This window comes from Triticum aestivum, chromosome 3B (genome assembly GCF_018294505.1).
Source record: "Triticum aestivum cultivar Chinese Spring chromosome 3B, IWGSC CS RefSeq v2.1, whole genome shotgun sequence".
NCBI classification, from domain to species: Eukaryota; Viridiplantae; Streptophyta; class Magnoliopsida; order Poales; family Poaceae; genus Triticum; species Triticum aestivum.
This window is the reverse complement of record NC_057801.1, coordinates 789,172,714-789,193,741: the sequence shown is the minus strand read 5'-3', so window position 1 is coordinate 789,193,741 and position 21,028 is coordinate 789,172,714. Positions and strand designations below refer to the sequence as shown.

The window sequence follows — 21,028 nt, the reverse complement described above, 5'->3', positions numbered from 1 at the left end:
CCTTAACTAAAGAAGGATATCTAAAGTCCGGTTCTTGAATAATGAGATGATCATGGATGGAGGCCCAAAGGGTGCACCAAGGTGTGCTCCAAATAGAGATATTACCTTGAGTTAATTGGTAAAAGGAATGAGCTTTTAATTTAGGAATCATTTTTAAAACCGAAGCCCAAAAAGCAGATTTAGGAGCAGAAGAAAGAGCAACCCAGATGGAGGAGTCATGAAAATATTTAGCCTTAAGAACTAAATACAGCTGAGAAAAGGGGGATTTAGCAATTCTCCAAGCAGCTGCAAGAACAAGACTCTCATTGATAGCCTTCAAATTTCTTATGCCCAGTCCACCTTCTTCTTTAGAATTGCATATGTCTTTCCATGCACGAAGACAAAGACTCCTTGTAGAATCATTTTCCCTAACACCTGTCCACCAAAAATTTCTAATGACAGCCGTGAGCTTTGCAATAAACTTCTTTGTGAACAAGATGTTAGCCATATAATAAACAGGAATAGCAGAGAAAACCGAGCGAATCAATTCAAGCCTCGCAGCATGAGAAAGCATATTGGCTTTGTAAGCGGGCAATTTATTCATAAATTTATCAAGAACAAAGTTATAGGCGACAGTTCTATTTTTAGCAGGAAGAATAAGCGGATGACCAAGATGGGTGAAATTGGTATCCAAGGAGGAAACAGGAAAAACTTGCTTAATCTCCTGCATTGTAGGTTGGCTAACTCGAGAACTAAAAAGAATGGCAGACTTGGGCCAGTTTGGAGTTTGACCTGAAATAGAACAAAAGTGGTGAATGAGCTGAGCCATAGCATTGGCTTCCTGAATAGTGGCTTGACCACAAACCAACAAATCATCTGCAAACAACAGAGAATGAATAGAAGGGCAATTTGGTCCAAGCGAAATTCCTTGAAGATTTTGAGCAGCAAGAGCTTCATTGAGAGCAATAGACAATTCATTGATAGCAATAACAAACAAATAAGGCGACATGGGACAGCCTTGACGAATACCTCTGAAACTTCTAAATTTATGCGAAGGCTGCCCATTAACAAGCACAGAGAAAGTAGGTGAAGAAATGCACGCATGAACCAAATTAATGAAATGACAATGCAGCCCTTTACGTGCAAGCGCAGACACAATGAAGTTCCACTCTAAGCGATCGAAAGCTTTAGCCAGATCTATTTTTAGCATGAAAGCATGATGATTCCACGAAGCAAGAGAGAAAGAGTGAGTAATCTCTTGAGCAATAATAATGTTGTCACTAATTCTTCTACCCTCAATAAAGGCTTGCTGAGCAGGATCAATATAGTCCGGAAGATGAGGCTTAATTCTATTAGCTAGCGATTTTGCAATGATTTTATAAACAACATTACAAAGGCTAATGGGACGATAATCCATAGGAACCTGAGGAACTAACTTCTTTGGGATTAAAGCAATATTGGTATCATTAATGTGGGGAGGTAAAATACCAGTTTGATAAAAGTTAATCACAAGTTGAGTGACCTCCTCCCCTATCCAATCCCAAGCAGCCAAATAAAATTCCACATTAAAACCATCCGGACCTGGAGAAGCGTTCAACTTCATCTCTTTAAGAATCTGCAAAACTTCATTTTTATCAGGCAGAAAATAAGTAGGATCCAAAGAGTTGACAGGCAAGTGAGTATTGAGAAAAGGTCTTCCAATGTCATTGTTAGGCGAGGAGAAGATGTATCTAAAATAGTTGACAAAAGTATTAGTGATAGCACTAGGCTTAAAATGAATCACGTCATTCTCATCCTTAACAGAATAAATAGTATTCCTTTTTCTTCTTTTGATCACGGCCTGATGAAAAAATTTAGTATTGCGATCACCAGCCATAGCCCAACCCTTTTTACTTCTTTGTTTGTAAAACTGATTAAGTTTGGAAAGAGTTTGTTCATACCTAAGAGTGAGAGAGCCTTCCAAAGTATGATTTTGCTGCTGCAAAGGAAGCTGCTGAATCTGATTGATACTTGATTCAAGTTCCAAAAGTTCTTGCTGAAGAGGCTTTTTCTTCTTGCACCACTTTTTCAAAGAACCTGCCAAAGAAGATGACTTTGTTGCAAAGGAGTGAGATGTACAATTATTCCAGGCAGATTTAGCGAAATTGCTAAAATCTTTCTCAAGTAACCACCAGTTTTCAAATTTAAAAGTTTGCCTAGGCTTAACAAAATTACCATCAGTGGAGACAAGAATGGGAGCATGGTCACTGAGAATAATAGGAAGATTAAGCACTTTTGTATTAGGATAATGCATACACCAGTCAGAGTTAACCAGGCATCGATCTAGGCGTCTATAAATAGGATTAGCCGTATGTTGTTTGTTACGCCAAGTGTATGCAGGACCACTGAAACCAATATCAAAAAAACCACAATTTTTAACAAGAGAACGAAAAGCAGACAAACGATAATAATTAATGGTACCATTACAACCATCTGTATCATACAAAATGTCATTAAGATCACCCATACACATCATGGGCTTCCCCAGGTTATCATACACAAAAGCAGCAACTTGACTCCAGATAGTACTAGTCTGCCTATGATAGGGGTCACCATATATACAAATCAAGCAAAAGTGGACACCTGAAGCTAGATGAAGTACATTAGCTAGAATATAGTGAAAAGAGGCACTATGAACAGAAACTTTGAGTTCATCATTCCACATAAGCCATAGCCCACCGGAAGCACCTCTAGAAGGAACAACAAAGCTATTAGCAACATCAAACCTATTAACAAGATCAATTGATCGAACCTTAGAAGATTTGATCTCAGAAACAAAGGTTACCTGGGCTCTAGTAGAACGGATCAAATTAGCCAGGAAAAGGATACGATCAATGCCAAGACCCTGACCCATACCCCGACAATTCCAAGCTATCGCTTTCATGGCGTCCGAGGCTAAAAAGAATCTGTCATATTCCTGTCTGTTTCAGCATCAAATTTCATATCCTCTTCCAACTGACCACTCCTGAGATCCACTCTAAAAATCAGCGCAATTAGCTTCATGGCTCCAAAATAGTCTTAATGGCTGGCACAGATGCTCGATCCAACACGATAACCCTTTCTAAACAGGCGATTTGGCAGCCAACCTATTTGATGATATGGGTTGATTGATGGAGGAAACTAGAAAAATCAGCCAAGCAGCAGAGGTTGGGGAGAGCCAGCAGCAAGCCTCGCTAGGATTCAGGTGGAGAGGAAAGGGCGGGGCACAGGGACGAACTGGAATACTGAGCACTGGAGAAGGATGGGGAATGGATGGTGAGGGGAGATCGACGACAAGGACAGGAAAGAAGATGGCGGGGATGACGTACCGATTTTGAACGAAGAGATGCTAGGCTGTAAGAAGCAGGGAAACAGAAGATCAAAGAAGGAGGAGCGGCAACGTTGGATCCAGGAGGGATGAGTGACGCCGGCCAAGAGTTTGGTTGAAGAGAGGAAACGAGAAAAGGGGATCTGGGAGAGGCAACAGGTATGGATAAGAGAGATGGAGCAAATGGAGTTCAGGGGAAACAAGGGATGGAGAAAGGACATCAGAGGAGGAAGGGGAACTGCACCGGGGAGGAAGAAGACGGCATCACGCCAGTCGCCGGACAATCGCCGGAAGTCGCCCACTTGGAACGGCTGACCCCGTTCCTCTCGAAGCCTCCGTGCGAGCTTTGTTATAGGTGGGCGGCACAAGTATAAGTCACGAAGCCATGCACGGACATACAGACGCCATTTATTTGACATATACATCCTTGTGACCATGGGCTCCTACATGGACACGGACGACGTACGAGATCAATTTCAAATGAAGGTGATGGGGTAGACCCTGTCGGTGCTCGGGTAGAAGAGGCCCCAGTTCTGCTCCACGCCGTTCTCCTTGAGGTTCTCGTTGAACATGGCGAACACGTACGTCTCCACCTTCCACGGCCGCCGCGGCGTGCCCTTCCACACGTGGTTCACCAGGTTCTGGTTGTACGTCCTCGCGTTCTCCACCGACGCCGCTTCGCCGCCCGCCGACGGCCATCCCGTCTCCGACACCACTACGTCCACGCCGCTCACCCCGAGCCGCTCCCCCGCCGCGTGCAGCGCGTCCACCGTCGCGTCGAACATGTTCTGGTACCCGTAGTTCCCGTCCTGCACCACCGTCCCCGGCGCCGTGAACAGCATGAAGCTGATGTCCATGTCGCCGGCGGCCTTGTACGTGTAGACAAAGTACGGGTATAGGTTGGCGAGGAGCGGCGCCCCTGTGCGCTGCAGGAACTGCAGCACGGGGAGCATGAACGGCTTGGACTTGTCGGTGAACTCGCCGGCGGACGGCGGGACATGTACGGCGATGGTCGCCTGCGATATCGCCGTCGTGACATTGATGGCGCCGCCCAGGCCGGCCGCCGCAAGCGCGCTGTGGACGTTCTCCATGGCAGGTCCCACGTACCGCGTGTCACCCCCGGCGACCTCGTTGCCGACGACGAGGTACCGGAATGAGACGGCCGGGTGGGCCTGGATGTTGGCGCGGACCCACGCGGCAGCCGCGGGCGCGCTGGTGGCCAGGTCGGCGAGGACGTTGTTGGGCACGCCGACCATGACGCTGATGCCGGTGCCTCCGAGGGCGGCCAGCGCTGCACTGTCCGGTGCGTAGAGGCGCACCGACGTTATGCCGTTGTCGCGGAGCATGGTGACGACGGTGCTCGCGGGCGGCAGGTTGTTGGCGCTCATGCCGTAGCACACGCCCACCGAGGCCCCTCGTGCAGTAGCAGTAGTCGTACCTTACAGATTGTATATAGGAGCAGGTGTCAATTAAAACCACAACAAGATCTGCAGTACGTACACATGAAGGGTTTATTGAAACAAAAATGACAACTTTGTAAAACCGAATTTAAATGGCATCACAAAATGTTGTTCCCGTAATATACGTTCGTACAAGATAATAGTACCTCGTTTCTTATCTTTATACAGAACATAAACCTTTTTTTCACAAAAAAAATCCCTCTTTTCTCTCTCAATCTTCGAACTCATCAATTATCATACACGCACTTTTAAGATAATAGCATTACACGAGCCCTAATTACAATCAATATGAAAACATTGACCAACGTGCACCAGGAGCAATATGCGAACTTACTAGTTCAGCTATCTTCTTCCTACCTGTAAGCCTAGTGACAAAACCTACAAACAGTAGAGACTATAGTAGGGCTGGGCAGGTGATAACGCCAAAATTTGTATGGCGAGCGACAGAGCTTCCACCACAAGATGCACAGTGTTTTAGGCAGCACATATGTATTTGAAGAGTATAGAAATTACTTGCAAGATCGGAGGAGAGACAGAGTTTATTACTTGCAATGATGGAGACAAAGACTCCAAGCCCGAGGAGCAATGCCATGTGGAGCGTAGGAGCAAGGCCTTCCACCATTGGCGTCTTCTCCTTCTACAACGTTGATACAATGATCTGATCAGAGGCGGTTTCCTCAAACGAAGATCAGTCTTATCTTCATAAAATACTCCTATCCATGTCAATATATACGAGATATCACTATAAAAAGAGAGAGTTGCGGAGATCTAACACATCTCATCCGTTTAAACCTCATCTATCCAACAGTCTACGCCACTCGTGTGTTTAGCAAAAACACATTTAGCATCTTTTTCTAATTAATAGCATACCTAATATATATGCCAATGCTAAGTAAGTAATTATTTACCACATGACACATGTGGTAAGCAATCCAAACTACTCAAAAAAGTAAGTAATTATATCCTACCTTAGTATCAATATGTAATTAACATCATGCCTAAAGACCAAAACTACAAAGATGAACATACATAATTACTCCATGATCTCCATCGCATACATAAGGGTGGTGATCCATAAGGTTCGGATCATTGGATCTCCCTCTCATACATAATTACTCCAAAATATCTCAAAATAGGCTTTTGCCCCCCTTTGTAAATAAAGCAACCAACCAGTCCAACAAAGAGTAGCAACACACCGACACACATAGTCTGTTGGGGCCACATCACAAGCAAGCCCAAAGAAAACACAAGAGAAGGCATAAAAAATCCCACCAAGTGGTCGTCACATCAAGAGGTCGCCGGCGAAGCTAGTCGACATGCCGTAGCCTGTAATGCATCCAGCATCCGGCCTAGGCACTCATGATCCCGTTGTCTAGCCAGCAGGCGCCAGTGCTGCAGGAACGCAAGAAATTTGAAGAAAGAGTCAGAGGCACGTCGCAGAAAAGACCCCCTCCATCACCATCCTATTATGTATCGTCCATACTGTCCAAGAAAGCGCCACAAAGATTAGCCAGAAGACGCGTCTTTGCCTTCCGGTCTACATCAGTCTGGTCTGAAAGAAGCCGGCATGATCCGACACCTCGCACTCAAGCCTGAGGGGCTCCCATTTTCCAGAACGCCACACAAGGGGCACAACCCATAACCCGGGCCATGTCGCTTGAGCATCTCCGTCCCAGATAGGAGGCAATCCCTCAACAATTGCCAGACAAAAAAAATTAATCTTCAAGGGAAGAGGCGCCTTCCAAAGTGGTGCGACCCACTTAATCGCCGGCGTCCGGCACAACACACGGTATGCCGAGGCCACAAAAAAAATCTCCCGATGGAGAAAGGCACCAATGCACGGAGTCAGGGTCACTGGCCAGCACAGGAGGTAGGGTCGCCAGTAAATTGGATCACTCTAACACCTTCACACCCAAATGAGCCATGACACAAGATGTTTCATTGCCCATTTTGGACTACCTCTGAGATTAATAGCAACGGATTCACGCATATGGCAAACAACTAAGGGAACCCCGTGCAAAGAGGGGTTTCGTCCACCCAACCATCTAACAAAAAACATGGCCCCTCCGCCATTCCCATTCGAGAAGGATAGCCCTAGGTGAATCTCATGTTCGATCCTCTCGATCAACCGCCAAAACTGGAAGCCCCTCCACCATATCTCCTTCCTCCTAAGAAAATTCATATAGAGTATATCCTTCCTAACCAGTTATCAGCGACCCATTTCTTCCTAACACGCAGACGGACCCACCGGGTGGTGTTTGAGGAGCCAAATGTTCATCCTCGTATTTTCTTTCCCTGCACCGCTCACAAAACGTATAAGGGCAATATGGTCATTTCACCATAAGGTATACCCATCTCCATATGTGGCACATATGAGTTATACGTAGACGTACACAACCGATCCGCCCACCCGTCACACCCATCCGTTCTCGGCCTGGCCCATTTTTTTTTCTTTTTTAACCTTCAAAAAATGAGGTAGGATTTGAACTCCCAACCTCGTGGTTTACTTAACATCCTCGGATACCTCACCTCCTATGTCTAAGTTCTTCTTTGTACGCTAAACAGAAAGACTTTGATTTTCCTTTTCTATCCGGCTATTTTTTCCTTCGGTTTTTACATGGGTTTTTATATTCTTTTGTTTTTACTTTTTCCTGTTTCTGTTTCCGTTCTACTTCTTTTCGGAATTATTCAAATGCGTAAATTTTCAAAAAATTCGAAACTTTTTTCAAATTTGTGAATATTTTTTAACTTCGCGACCTTTTTTTCAAATTTCATATACTTTTTCCAAATCCACAAAAAAAATCAGTTTTTTTGCTAATACCCTATTGAACATTTTCAATTTATTTGCAACTTTTTTTGCATAACCCTTGAACTTTTTTCAAGCTCAGGAACCATTTTTCAAATTCGAGAATATATTTTTAGATATTTGATTGTTTTTCTAGAAAACCTGCGCTCTTTTCCTTTTTCTGTTTGTATTTTGGTTTATTTCCATTTATTCGATTTTTTTTCTTTTACAAAAAAATGCTCGAGCTTTTGATAAATTGTTCAAAATTTAAAAATATTGTTTTCCCGAAAAAATAATTAAAAAGTGTTCGTATTTTAATAAATTGTACATTAATTCTAAATAAAATGCTCGTGCATTCCAAAATTCCTAAGGATGATAGAGCATGAAGTTTTCTAAAAATACTTGAACAAAATTTTAATTATGAACATTTTATTAATTTGTGAACATATTTTTAAGATATGGACATTTTTTGAGCTAGTGAACCTTTTTCAAATCCGCGAGTGCTTGTCTGGCCCAACATGCGCGATGTCATCGCTTAGTTGGGCCAAGGCCTAAGCATTTTTTTTCTTCTATTTTTTCGTTTTTCTTCTATTTTTCCTTAATTCATTTTTCTCCTTTTTGAACTTTATTATTATTTTTGAAACCTTTCCAGAAATTTGAAACATTTTTTGGAATACCATAATAACATATTTGAGTTAGTATTTTCAATTATGGTTTTAAATTCTTTTTCCCTTCAAATATTTTTACTAAATTCTTTGAAAAAAATGCATTTACTGTTTAAATTATTATTTTCAGTACTTTTATCGTTAAAACCCGATATTGATATCTACCATGGGCATACCCATCTGCTTGCAAAATTTGGGGTCATTTTTAGAATGCACAAAAAACACCATGTTCAACTTAAAGTGTGTGGGTAGGCCAAAAGGCTGTGTTTGAGAGCATATTATTTGACAACATCTGTCAGGTGGCTCCAAAAAATATTCATGGCCTTGTTGACCAATTGAAGGCACCATTCCAAATTGTTTTGGTTTTTCGCAAATTGCATTTTTTGAAGTTTTCCCGGTGAAAAAAAGGTAGATAAATGGATGGACGTGTTGTAACTTGTGTACATGACAGAAATTGTTCAAACTTGACATGGATGCCTACAATGGGCATGCCCACATGCTTGCAAAAGTTGGAGTCATTTCAAGGATGTCCAAAAGTTGACCATGTTGAACAAAGAGTGTTCGGGTTGGCTAGAAGGTTCCGCCTAAGAGCACGTTCTTTCTCGACATCCTTGAAATGACTCCAATTTTTTCCATGGCCTTTGTGTGAGAAATTCAAGTCACCATGCCATGTTTTTTGGGTTTCTGATTTTTTTTGTGCATTTTCTGGAGTTTTTCTGGTGAAAAAGGCCGATAAATGACGAACATGTCGCAACTTGGATATGGTGTCGAAAATTGTTTAAACCTGACATGGATGCCTACAATGGGCATGCCCACCTGCTTGCAAAAGTTGAAGTCATTTCAAGGATGTCCAAAATTAGAGCATGTTGAACGGAGGGTGTTCGAGTAGGGTAGAAGAATCCGCCACAGAGCATGTGGTTTCCCGACATCCTTGAAATGTCTCAAAATATTTAATTCAAGGCACCGTGCCAAGTTGTTTACGTTTTTCGATGAGTTTTTTTTGCATTTTATGGAGTTTTCCCAGTGAAAAAGGTTGATAAATGTTCAGACGTGTCGCAACTTGCCTACGGTGTCAGAAATCAAACCTGGCATTGATTCCTACCATTGTCATGCCCACCCGCTTCTATGACAAAAGTTTTGCATTTTCTGGGGTTTTCTCAGTGAAAATGGCCGATAAATGGCCGGATGTGTCACAACATGCAAATGGTGTTGCAAGTCCTTCAAACCTGGCATGGAGCTCACTCTGTGCACGCCACATGGGCTGACCTAGCCACTAAGGCCCACCTTCCCGAGCCTTCGGTCACGCATGCGCCCGGCCGCCCATAACGCTCAGTTTAGTCCCACCCCGCTGAGCTACGAATATGGGCGCACAGAGCTCTGCTATATAATGCGACGAAGTATCATAATATAAATCAACACATTTGACGAGTTTCCTCGGTCTAAACTAAACAATGAACTGAGTAAGCCAATTAATCGAATTGTCAGTTAGCTACTTTCGTTTGTTAATTTCTGTTTATAGTTTTACTAACCGAACTCTTAAATAGACTGAATGGTAAAATCCAAGTTTAAGAACCCACCCTGAGATTGAGAAAAGTTCACAAGTTTAAAAAAAGTTCACCGATTCAAAAAAGATATGACAAAAAACTTTCATGAAATTGAAAAGTTCATTTATTTAAATTTTTTCACGCATTTGACAAAAAAGTTCATGAATTTGGAAAAAATCTATGAAATTTAAAAAATTCATCAATTTTATTTTTTTATGAATTCAAAAAAAGTTCATGAATTTGAAAAAAGTGTGCAAATTAAATAAGATTCATTCATTTGAAAAACAATCATGATTAAAAAAATAACTTCACAGATTTAAGAAAAGTTCACGAATTTAGGAAAATCTTCACAAATTTTAGAAAATTAAGAGAAGAAAAAAAGAAGAGAAATACAGAAATAAAGAACCAATAAAACCGAGGAAGAAAAGGCCAAATAAAACAAAAAAGGAGAAGACCAGATCAAGAAGATGCACAAAAAAAAGGAAGTAATTAGGAAGATCAAGTGAACTGTCCTAGTTGATTATAGCTGGTGGAAGTAATCCAAGAGGTCTGGACGTTTTGTTTAGCACAAGAGGTTTGGAGTTCAAATTCTACTTGGTGCACCTATTTTTTGAAGGTAAAAAAACAAAAACAAAACAATTGGCGAGGCCGAGTACGAAGGGATGTGTGCGCAGGTTTGTGTGACGCTACTTGTGTACGGGAGCTCTTATTCGGTGCTTCAGGCACCGAAAGGAGTTGCTGGCGCTCGCTTGATCCGAGCATCGGCCGCGGCTCAATAGCTAGCTCACGAACCCTTGAAAAAACACTCGCTCGCTCATGAAGTTTTTTTGTTTGCTATCTTTTACTGTACATTTTTTTTTCAAAAAACGCTCATTAAGAAAGACGAGGGAGTTTAATTGCAAGTTGACATTTACTTGGTTGACCATTGACTTTTAGATAAATTTTTAATATAACTAATTAGTAATGCAAGAAAGTTCAGCAAAATTTCAAAGGTTCAGTGGATTTGAAGAAAGCCCATTGATTTGTAAAAAGTTGACAAAAACTTAGTCAATTTTGAAGCAAAGTTCACAAACTCGTAATAAACTTATTTGACTGTGAAAAAGTTCATCAAAAATTCGGAAAATAGTTTACAAATTTTTTAAAAAGTTCGTCAATTTTGTAAAATTTCAAAAAAAATTAAAAAGCTCGTTGATGTAGAAACAAAGTTCATCTATTTTATAAAAAAGTTTACCAATTTCAATGAATAAATTGCCCATTTGCAAAATAGTTCACGAATTTGTGAAAAAAAAACCTCATCAATTTTGGAAAAAAGTTCACCAATTTTGAAGAAAAAATCATGAATGTAAATTTCTTTCGTCATTTTTGAAAAAAACAAGAATTTTGAAAAGTTCACACATTTAAGAAAGGAAACGGAAACAAAGAAGGAAAGGAAAAATGAAGGAGAAAAAAAAAACTAAACAGAAAACCAAACCGCGGTGACGTGTCCTTCCCGGCGCCGGTGGTATGCCTTGGGTTTTGGAGACTGCTACCCTTGACTGATGTATGGTGCTGCCCTTTTCGGCCTTCTCCGTGGTTTAGTGTCTTCATTCGACATCTCAAGTTCGGCGTTCTTCCTCGCCAGTGCCGACGACGGTGCTTGGGTGGTCGGGCTCCCGTTGCTTGTGGGTGTGCTCCTGTTGTCTCTCCTTGGGCAGCTTGGCACCTTCATTTGCATTCTAGGGGAACCACTCTGCTGGTCACCGTTGCAGCACCCATCGAGCCTTGGTGAAAAGATAGTGTCCTTTGCGGCGGCAGAGACAAATCTTTGTTGCCCATGTTTGATCCTTTGGTGGTAGTAAGCGATCACAATAGTCACACGATGGCGTCCTCCTCCCGTGGACTTAGTAGGTTAGTTGGTGTAGGCATAGTTGCGCTCGTTGGCAACGGCATGGTGTGCTCTTGGCTGCTGTTGGTGGCCTTGGAGTTGTTCTACTTAGCACCATGTATCTCCTTTTTCTGTCTTTCCCCTTTGTCGTATGCTGCTACCATTTAATCCTCGTCTATTGATGGCTTTGTTAATTCAAAGTCGGACTAGGTTTGAGCTCTTCTCGGGATCTTAGCACCATGTATCTCCTTTTTATGTCTTTCCCCTTTGTCTTGTATGCTGCTACCATTTAATCCTCGTCTATTGATGGCTTTGGTAATTCAAAGTCGGACTAGGTTTGAGCTCTTATCGGGAACGACGAGCGCCTTTTCTCTAGAAAAAGTTGTGTAGTCTAATTTTTCTGGAAGGTAGCATTAAATGGTTTATCTTCATTTTTTTCCATCTCAATAGTTACCAGGTTGCCAAGGCCCAGGCTAGAAGGGATCGTGATCCAGCGCCGCCACCTCACCCCGATGACTCCCCTTCCCATTGCATCGCCTCCCTTCGGGCGGTGCCAGGGGCCCCCGATCCCGCGCCGCCAGACCCTCCCCGCTCCTCCTTTCACATCCGCCGCTGCCGCCGGCAAGGGCCGCGGTGGCGGCAGGCCCTGCATCATCCAGGGGCGGATGGTCGCCGCGGCAAATCCGGTGAGACGGAGGCGGCATCTCACTCGGGGAGGCCGGGGGCGGCAGTAAGGGTGGCGACCCTGTTGTGCAGTGGCGATGGGAACCTAAATGGTCGGCGGTGTGGAGGTCGCCGGCACATGGGTGGCTTCGATGGCTGCAGATCTGGTGTCCTGTCCAGATCCATCTTGGTATGGCCTTGGCCGGCCGGTGGCGCGAGGAGGACCGGTGAGGGGTGGATGGAGGCTCCCTGCCAGTGCGCCGACGACGGCCTCGTCTCCACAGCGAGGCTTCGTCCGGTTCCAGCCTGCTGCGAGGTTGGGGGGACGCGACTTCCGGTGAAAATCGCGTCGACTTCGATCATGGAGGATGATGGCGGCGTCTATTATGCCGTTCCCTTCTCGAGGCATCGTAGTTGCAGATCGTGGCACCCCACTCGTGATGCTCTGGGGGAAACCCTAGATCTGGATCTACCGAATCGGACGATGATGGTACCTTTTATCCCGTTGTCCCTCCCGAGGGCGTCATTTTGTGGCAAGTGCTAGTTGGACGGGACAAGCGGAAGAGCGGTGTCTCATCCACCGCAAGGCCGACGGCGGATCCCAGAGGCATGGTGCTTTGGAGGTTCGGTGACGGGCGTGTGTGGACGGGTTCGTGTAGGATGGTGGATTTGTCTGGCGTCGTGGTGGCGTCGACGGCAGGCCAGGCAAGGTCAACGGGTCAGTTGCTGCTCTGGAGATGAACGGTTGGAAGATGGCGGCGGCAGCCTCTGAGAGTCCGTCGGTCCGGTGTGGGACCCAGTCCCGGTATGTGGCTGGGCTGGGCATCTGGCTTTAGATGTTAGGGTTTGGTGTGATGTCCGTTTGATATTAAGCCCGGATATTCGACACACCTTCATCAATGGGATACGAGTAGCAACGGGTGTTGACTAGATGGTGGCTTCAGATTTACTGATGTATTATTTTATATGGTCTCGACGAATAATTAATAACACGCATAAGCATACAATTAATAGGCCATGTACATACTCGTATACGAGTCATGCTACTGGCCGGATGTCAAAGGAGTCGGAACCTCCCGTGGTTAGCAATGTTGAGTATATTGATAATTAGGAAGTATAGGATAGACTATGATTCGGTCCTGCCTTGTCTTGTACTTCAAGTTGGTCTTTGTACTCGTTTATATACGTCCATGAGTCTCAAGCAATACAACGAACAATTTCACCAACCCTCTCCCCCTTCTAACATGGTATCTATCGCAAGTCGATCCTAAACCCTAGCCGCCGCCACTTCCGCACCTGCGCGCCGCCCTCGGGGCGGTCGGCCTCCATGACCGCCGCCGGGGGCCGCGCCGCCCGTACCTAGGGTTCGTCCGCCCGCCGTGTTGGCCGACTGACCTAGAGTGTCTTTTTTCCCGATCCTTTGATCCGGGTTTTCTCTCTCTCGCCAGTCGCTTTGATCGGCGTCTACTTTTTGCTTTTTCGGTCTATGTGATCCGGTTTGCGTCGCCCATCGCCACCGTCGACCCCATGCGCCTCTACTCCAACACCGACGTGATTGGCCAGCTTCTTCACCGACTGGGCGGCCTCGCGCGTCTGCCCTTCGGTCGCCCCGACGCGGTGGCAGCCGCCCGTCCACCTCCTTCGTCTTCGTCCAAGCACCAGCCCGTCGCCAGCGTCGTCGTCATCTCCCCCGACCACTTCGTCTACTCCGACCACCGTTGGTGACATCGGCCCCGCGCCGATGGACGCCGCAATCGTCGTCGAGTTCTTCTCTGCTGGCCCCTCCGGTTTCTCCGACATGGCGTACAGCTCGTGCAGGTCCCTCGTCTACGCATGCCCGGTGCTGGCAACACTGATGCGTGCCTTCATCCACGACGTGTCCCCGGGCCTGGCAAGCCTGGTCGGCGCTTCGTCAACTTTGTCTTCGTCCGTTTACGCATGCCCAGTGCTGGCAACACAGGTGCGTGCCTTCGTCTACGATGTGTCCCCGGGCTTGGCAAACCCGCCGCGCCGCGTCGTCAACAACATCTCCTCTCCGACGCACCACTACTTCGACACCACTGCGCCCATGCTAACTCGGCGCCCCCTTGCGCCCGCGGCTCCATGGCGATTTCCTCGACACCGGCCACCCCGACTCGACATCGACCACGGCATTCTTCGCACGGCTACCTCGACCACGGCTCCGCCACACACGCTCTCGGCTACATCGACAAACGACACAAAGGGCTACCGCCTGCTTGAGCAACCTCGTCGGTTTTCACTGCAGCCACGACTCCGCGATGCGTCGACCGTTACGACTGTGGGGGGGTGTCCGTCGGCTTGCCTTCGGATTCTTCTCCAGTCTCACCGTCTGTGTCGCTACCGTTGTGACTGCGGGGGGATGTTGAGTATATTGATAATTAGGAAGTATAGGATAGACTAGGATTCGGTCCTACCTTGTCTTGTACTTCAAGTTGATCTTTGTACTCCTATATATACGCCCACGAGGCTCAAGCAATACAACGAACAATTCCACCAACCCTCTCTCCCTTCTAACAAGCAAGTCGGTGGTTAGCCATACCAGCTCTTCACTTCAGAGCATGAGAAACGAAGTCTCAGCTCTTCACTAACGGCAGGAATCTCAGGGTGTACTACGCCCTGCAGGAGGCCGTGCTTTGTGTTAATGGGCTAGATGTAACCGCGCCTGTGAATCCTTCGACCTTTCTTCTGGACAGCGTTCGGTTGAGAACTTGAGATACACCTGGACACCAGAGTAAATACGTTTGTCTTAGTCCCACACCGAAAGAATAACGAGATTGGCTCGGTAAAGATGAGTATATAGCTAGGGGGTAGGGCGACCTTTAAACATACTTACCTGGACGGGGTCTATGGATGATCAAGAAGGCTCATGGCCTAGATCAATGGTTCATATTGCACGTAGTGAGTGCGTTGATCTACCATCTTCTTTGGGAGAGTGGACGTTATAATTTATGATAGAGGGGGTACGCGTCCGCGCGGCCCCTACCAAATTATGAAATTAAATTTTATTGGCCAACTAAAAGTAATATTGTGTTAATCTTTTTTTAAAAACTCCGATCATATTTATTATTATTTACAAGATATAAAAGAAGGCAGCAAAGGAGTACAGAGTCTTTGAAAATGTCATCTCCTAAGAATAAGAATATGTTGCAAGATTTGTCTTCATGCTTATGCCTAGACGAACAAGCAAGTAGATTGAATATTTATGCCAAAGAAAATCAAAATTTTGACTGGTCTATCCATGAGATTGAGGGGTAAAAAGCAAGCCGCTAGATTAGTAGCTTTCGACCATAATGAGAAGCAATTTTTGCTAGACAAAGAAGGAACATGGTGACTCAGTCAATGAAAATCTCAGCCTGTTTGTAGATTACTACCATTCGCACCAGAAATTTACGGCCTACGGGGTGAGTTCAGAGGCTTAGAGATTTGGGGTTTTACAAAAGACTAGTAGACAGACATATGCAGGTACCAACAAAGTTTCAGCATGTTTGATTCATGAGAACCCATCGAAAAAATTACCAGAGTCCAGAGCAAAGGCATCGTTTCGTAAATAAGAGTGGCCAGCATTGGTAGATTTACGCCCTGTTCGGAGTACCTATGCTCCATAGCTCCACTCCCGGAGCAGGTGGAGTTACAGAGTTGATCACGTGGAGCGCTTGTTTTCTGGCTCCGCAACTCCCGGTATTTCACGGAGCTGGTGGGATTCTGAACATGGCCTTAATCACGAGCGAACTGTTGTGAGTTGGATGGTGACGCAATAGAAGATGTTAGCTCTACTGATGCATCATAAGTCTCGAATTTTTTCACTGACTGGGCCACCATATTTCAACAAATTTTCACCGAGTGATACAAAAAATATTTGAGCCGAATCTTGGTCATGTGTCCCTGGTGCTTTAGGAGCCCCATGTAAAGTTTACCTTTTCTCGGGCATCATTACTTGCTGAGTAAACCAGTGCTTTGTGCATATGAACGGTGTGGTTACTCTATGTCATGACACAATGGCATGTCTATTCTATAAATAATGATATATTTTGTTCGCTGCTGTTTGTGACTGACAAATCACGTCGCCAAGAATCTTGTGTGACCATCAACATCGCGTGTTCAATGACATACTCTACTGGACATGAGTGGTGTCCTCAACACCCAACTCGCCAGTCTGAGCAAGGCTAAAAGAAATCACGTTCCTAGTGTAACTGGAACTAAAGTGGATGTGCGAATCCCGATGACTTCCAAGCCTAGGCAACAAATATACATGTGTTGCAAACTCTATTGCCTCAAGGTATGGATGATGTATGTTCATAGTCTCTAGATGAACGAGAATTTGAAGGCTATGCAACTGCATACATACACTTATAGTTTGCCCATTATGAGTGTGATGGCACCTCACTACTTACCTTTTTATCGGCTGGTGAGTCTATGTGTGTCTTCAATTTCAGCCCATGTGCTCCTTCCTTGTCAACTAGAAGTGGTTGCATTGTATGTAGATCGGTGAGCATTGATTTTCTTTTCAAACACATTTAGGGGTCTGCTGCAGCACCCCCCCCCCCCCCCCTTCGTTGATGTCTTAGCCACATTAGTAAGGCCTACAAACCCATAACGAAGGGGAGCCTAGCGGCAGCGAAAGCTAGGGTTCCCATGTGCCGCTCGTGGAAGCGCGCAAGGGGGCGAGGGGCACAGACTATCCAATAGTTAATAAAGGCTATGGCACATCATTGTCGGTTTTGTGATCATGGCATAGTGTTGTTGTGATTCGTCTGTCCAAACAATAGGTGAAGAGTAGGAAAGGTATTGATACTAATTTTGGTGATCAGCTTCAAACATTGACCGAAAGAACTTCCATAAAAATTACTTCTTATGAAATGTTTCGGTTCAGAGGACTGTACGTCTTAATAGTTAGACCACACCTTCCAGGTTGAGACCAAGAAACCAAGTCATCCTTTGATGAAGAGGATGGTTCACAGTCCTAAGTCTGTGTTTGAGCATTGTGCTTTGTCATGCCGACGATGTTTCTTCCAGAAGTGCTTGTGTGAAAATTTGTCGCGCCAAAATATCTATAGGTAGGAGATATATATTCACAATGTTCTTCCTATAAGTTATATTTTATTATCATGGAATCAGAGGAGGAAATAAACATGAAATTGTATGTGGCAGTGACACATAATAATCACTTATTCGCAAAAAAACAGATATAGTAAGGGCACCTACAACGGCGACCCCCAAATTTCCTCCCCGTCCGTCCACGGCAGGGGGGGGGGGGGGGGGGCAGTCCACAGACACAGATGCGGGAGGTGGCCTTACAATGCTGCCCGCATACTCTCTCCGTCCGCGAATAAGTGTACATCTAGCTTTTGTCTTAAGTCAAAGTTTTAATATTTTGACCATCTTTCTAGGAAATAGTAAAAGTATTTATGAAACCAAATTAGTATCACTAGATTTTTGAAATGTACTTTCATAATATATCAATTTGATGTCATATATGTTACTACTATTTTCTATAAAGTTGATCAAAATTTTAAAACTTTGACTTAAAACAAAAGCTAGATGTACACTTATTTGCGGACGGAGGGAGTATATTTCAACCAATCTTTGAACTAACCGGACGAAATACATGCAAAAACGGCATATTTCATCAAACAGGACGACATTCATACAAACACGATGAATTTTCATTAGATTTCAAACATGGTGGCCCAGGTTTTTGGGGCCTCAAAAATTTTATGCAGTAGTAGGCCTCATTAGTACTAGGCTTCATTAGCGATAGATGGGCGTGTTGTTATCTGCTCGCACTGGCCGCTACTGACTGTTGTCCTGGGTCTCCTGGTGCGCCTACGTCTGCTTCCGATCGTGATGCCTCATCTTCGCTTCTCACGCATCAGCGTACACCTACAGCAGCCATAGATCAACGGACAAACATTCAGCCAGTGAAAAAATAGCGATCGAGACCCAGGGATCGAAGCGTCCCTTCTCACATTTGTTTATTCGTGCGGCGGCTAGGGCCAGGGTCCCATCGAGGCGGCGAGCCAGCGAAGCAGACAGGAGCAGAAGGCAGGGACAGGGAAGGTAGGGAAAGTTCATTGTCCGCACCCTCTCGGATTCTCTCGATAGCCGGTGATTCCCTGACCCTGAGCCCTTGAACTTGGCTGTGAGTTTCAATTTCGATCGTGTTGCCATATATAGTTTTGCTGAAATTTTGTAGCTAATTTTATTATTTTCATCAATTAGGAGTCTAGCATTGCAAGATCCGAGTCATGTCTTCGTTTAGAAAACATGAATCTGGTTACCAAAACAGTATATTGAGTTGAGGTTTCTTCAAAAATTTATTCCAAAATAAAATATTGGTCTCGTTGAAATTTTAAAGTTCTTAAAGTAGCAGATTGTGTTCCCAATGCAAGTCTTACATATACATTTCTTTTGACCATCCCTGTGACTATTGCATGAGCGAAACAGAGCTTTTCAAAATTGAAGCTATTGAAGTCTTATATGTCAATATGTCTACTACCATGACAAGACTTACTGATTTGGCCGCAATAGCACTTGAGAGTGAAGTATTGGAGTGGATTGATCATGAGGATATTATTGAAGATTTTATTTCAAGGAATACTAAAAGAATGATGTTATTTATGAAGACTTTACAACGAAGAATAGATACATTCTTGATATTTCTCGTCGCTTTGTAAGATATTATGATCTTTACATTATTATATTGTTATATTTATGTAGTTTATTTAGTGAGGTAGGGCCCATTTTAGAGTTTGGCACAGGGCCTCGGATTTTGTCAGTCCGTCCCTGCTCTGCGCCAAAGTTGGGGTTTGCCTCGGCCATGGCCTCCTCGCTCAGGCGCTCAATGTTGATCTAGCCCGACACATACTTCTCCTACGCCATGCCGTCATTATAGTCTGCATGCGCCTGCTCCATGGTGAAGCCGACGTGGACAGGCGCATCCTTCGGTGGTGTCATCGGAGCCCATCCCCATCGTGGGATCATTCTTGTCATCGGGTGAGCTGGCGGGCAATCCGCCTGGCACGGCGGCTCTGCCATGTGGCTGCAACGGTGTCCACCTCATGCTTCATCTTCGTGAAAAAGGCTTTTCCACATAGCTTCGCTGCCTGTAATCATGGCGGATGCGGTGCAAAGGGGGGGGGGGATGTGGAGCGGCTTGTGTTGTGCGTGGAGTTAGCCGGTGTGGCCGCCTTTAAATAGCGGATTCCGGTGAGGCTAGGCATTCGGGTGTGTCAATGCGGGGCGCCGGACTAGGTTTCTTTACCGGCGAGCCTGCTTAATGGCGACATATGGACGAACGGGGCATTGAACGGGTGTGGTAGATATCCGTCCCGGCCCGTCCAGTAACGCATAGCCGGCATTGAACAAGCATGGACACCGGGGCTGCGGCTTGGGCGCGCCTGGCACCGCCGCTTCAATGACGGAGACAGTGAGAGGTGGCGTCCGCTCTGGGCCGGCTTCAATGTGGAGCGGCCGCTCTACAGCGGCATGAATGCGGGCAGATAGCGCCGGACGGGAATGCGCGTGGGCGAGGGAAGATGGTTTGGGTGGGCTAGGGTGGTCAGAGGCGAGAGTGTCTTTATCCTGACGCCCACAAAGCCCCCCTCCCCCCCCCCCCTCAATGTTTGTCTCCTGTTTACGGGAGAAAGTGCATTCCGGCCGCCTTGCGGACCGATTGCATGAACAGCGTTGGATGGCACAAACAGTTTTGAACCACGAGGTCCGAACGTACGCGAACGGTTTGAGTGTGGGCTTTGGAAATGCCCTAATCACCTGTTGAGTCTACATGGCAAATTGTATTGAGCGTAGTCACTAATACCTACTACTTGTGTACATACTCAAGCCTCTATTCCAGGCCAAGTTTTTGCCCCAAGGTTGTTTTTGATTGGCCGATGTTGGTCCGGTTGTCCTGTCACTGTCGAGCTTTGCCGCTGTTGGCCCAGGGCCGCTGTCTGCTAGGATCTCTTTGGGATTGGCTTGCTGGGTCAAACGTTGTTCTTATCTGGGACGTCAGGAGCTGCAGGATTTTTGGCAGCATGCATGCGCTGGTTTGCCATGATTTTCTGATCATTTGTATGGCATGTGGGGTTGCATGCATGATATAATTACGCTGCGTGATGGGACTATGTGCATGCCATGATTTGTATCCCGTGTATTCCGGATGGCCGCTTGGGTTAGGCAGTTTTGACGGACGAGACTTGCCTGCTCCCCATGCGTGTGCCCATCTGTGTTCCCGCACATGTGGCATGATTTGATTGGATCAAAATAAGGCCCGGCCCCACCCCCTTAAAATCAGGGGGGAGATGATTAGATTAGAAAGAAAAAAGGAAAAAAGACAATCGCAGGATGAAGTGGGAGCACGGATGGAAGCATGGGGACTTATTTTTTCCCACTTTCCTCTCTAATTTATGCCACGTATTGCTGGTGTGTTGATGTGTCAATCTTCTATTGTTTGGCTGCTATTTTTACCCACCGCTTGATTGGTTCCTTCTGGATCGTTCGCCGCTTAATAGGTGCTTTCTAGATCAACGACCGCTTAATTTGTGCATGATCGGTTATTGCCCTATAAGTAGAAAGATTTGGTGTGGATTTGCTTCACGGATCACGGTTGTAGTTGGCTGCTTTGTGCTCTCATGGTTCGTGGTGATCACGAAGTCCTCGCCGCTGCCCTCGGAGACGTCCCACACCAGACACCACCTCCGAC

General features: G+C 45.4%; 1 protein-coding gene and 1 non-coding gene across 2 annotated transcripts; one reads left to right on the top strand and one right to left on the bottom strand.

Moving 5' to 3' along the window:
* Positions 1 to 3,801: 3,801 nt before the first annotated feature.
* LOC123066586 (lichenase-2-like) lies at positions 3,802 to 5,407 on the bottom strand. Its single transcript, XM_044489638.1, has 2 exons — positions 5,332 to 5,407; positions 3,802 to 4,763 (listed from the first exon to the last, which is right to left on the bottom strand). The coding sequence occupies exons 1-2, from the start codon at positions 5,405 to 5,407 to the stop codon at positions 3,802 to 3,804; spliced, it is 1,038 nt and encodes a 345-aa protein (XP_044345573.1).
* Positions 5,408 to 15,152: 9,745 nt separating this feature from the next.
* LOC123072956 (U1 spliceosomal RNA) lies at positions 15,153 to 15,310 on the top strand. Its single transcript, XR_006435494.1, has one exon. It is a non-coding gene; the product is annotated as a U1 spliceosomal RNA (small nuclear RNA).
* The last annotated feature ends 5,718 nt before the right edge of the window (positions 15,311 to 21,028 follow it).

Coding starts and splice junctions, on each gene's coding strand:
- LOC123066586 (XM_044489638.1), bottom strand. CDS start 5,407: ATGGTGGAAGGCCTTGCTCCTACGCTCCACATGGCATTGCTCCTCGGG. Junction 4,764..5,331: donor CTTTGTCTCCATCATTGCAA/GTAATAAACTCT, acceptor ACAATCTGTAAG/GTACGACTACTGCTACTGCA.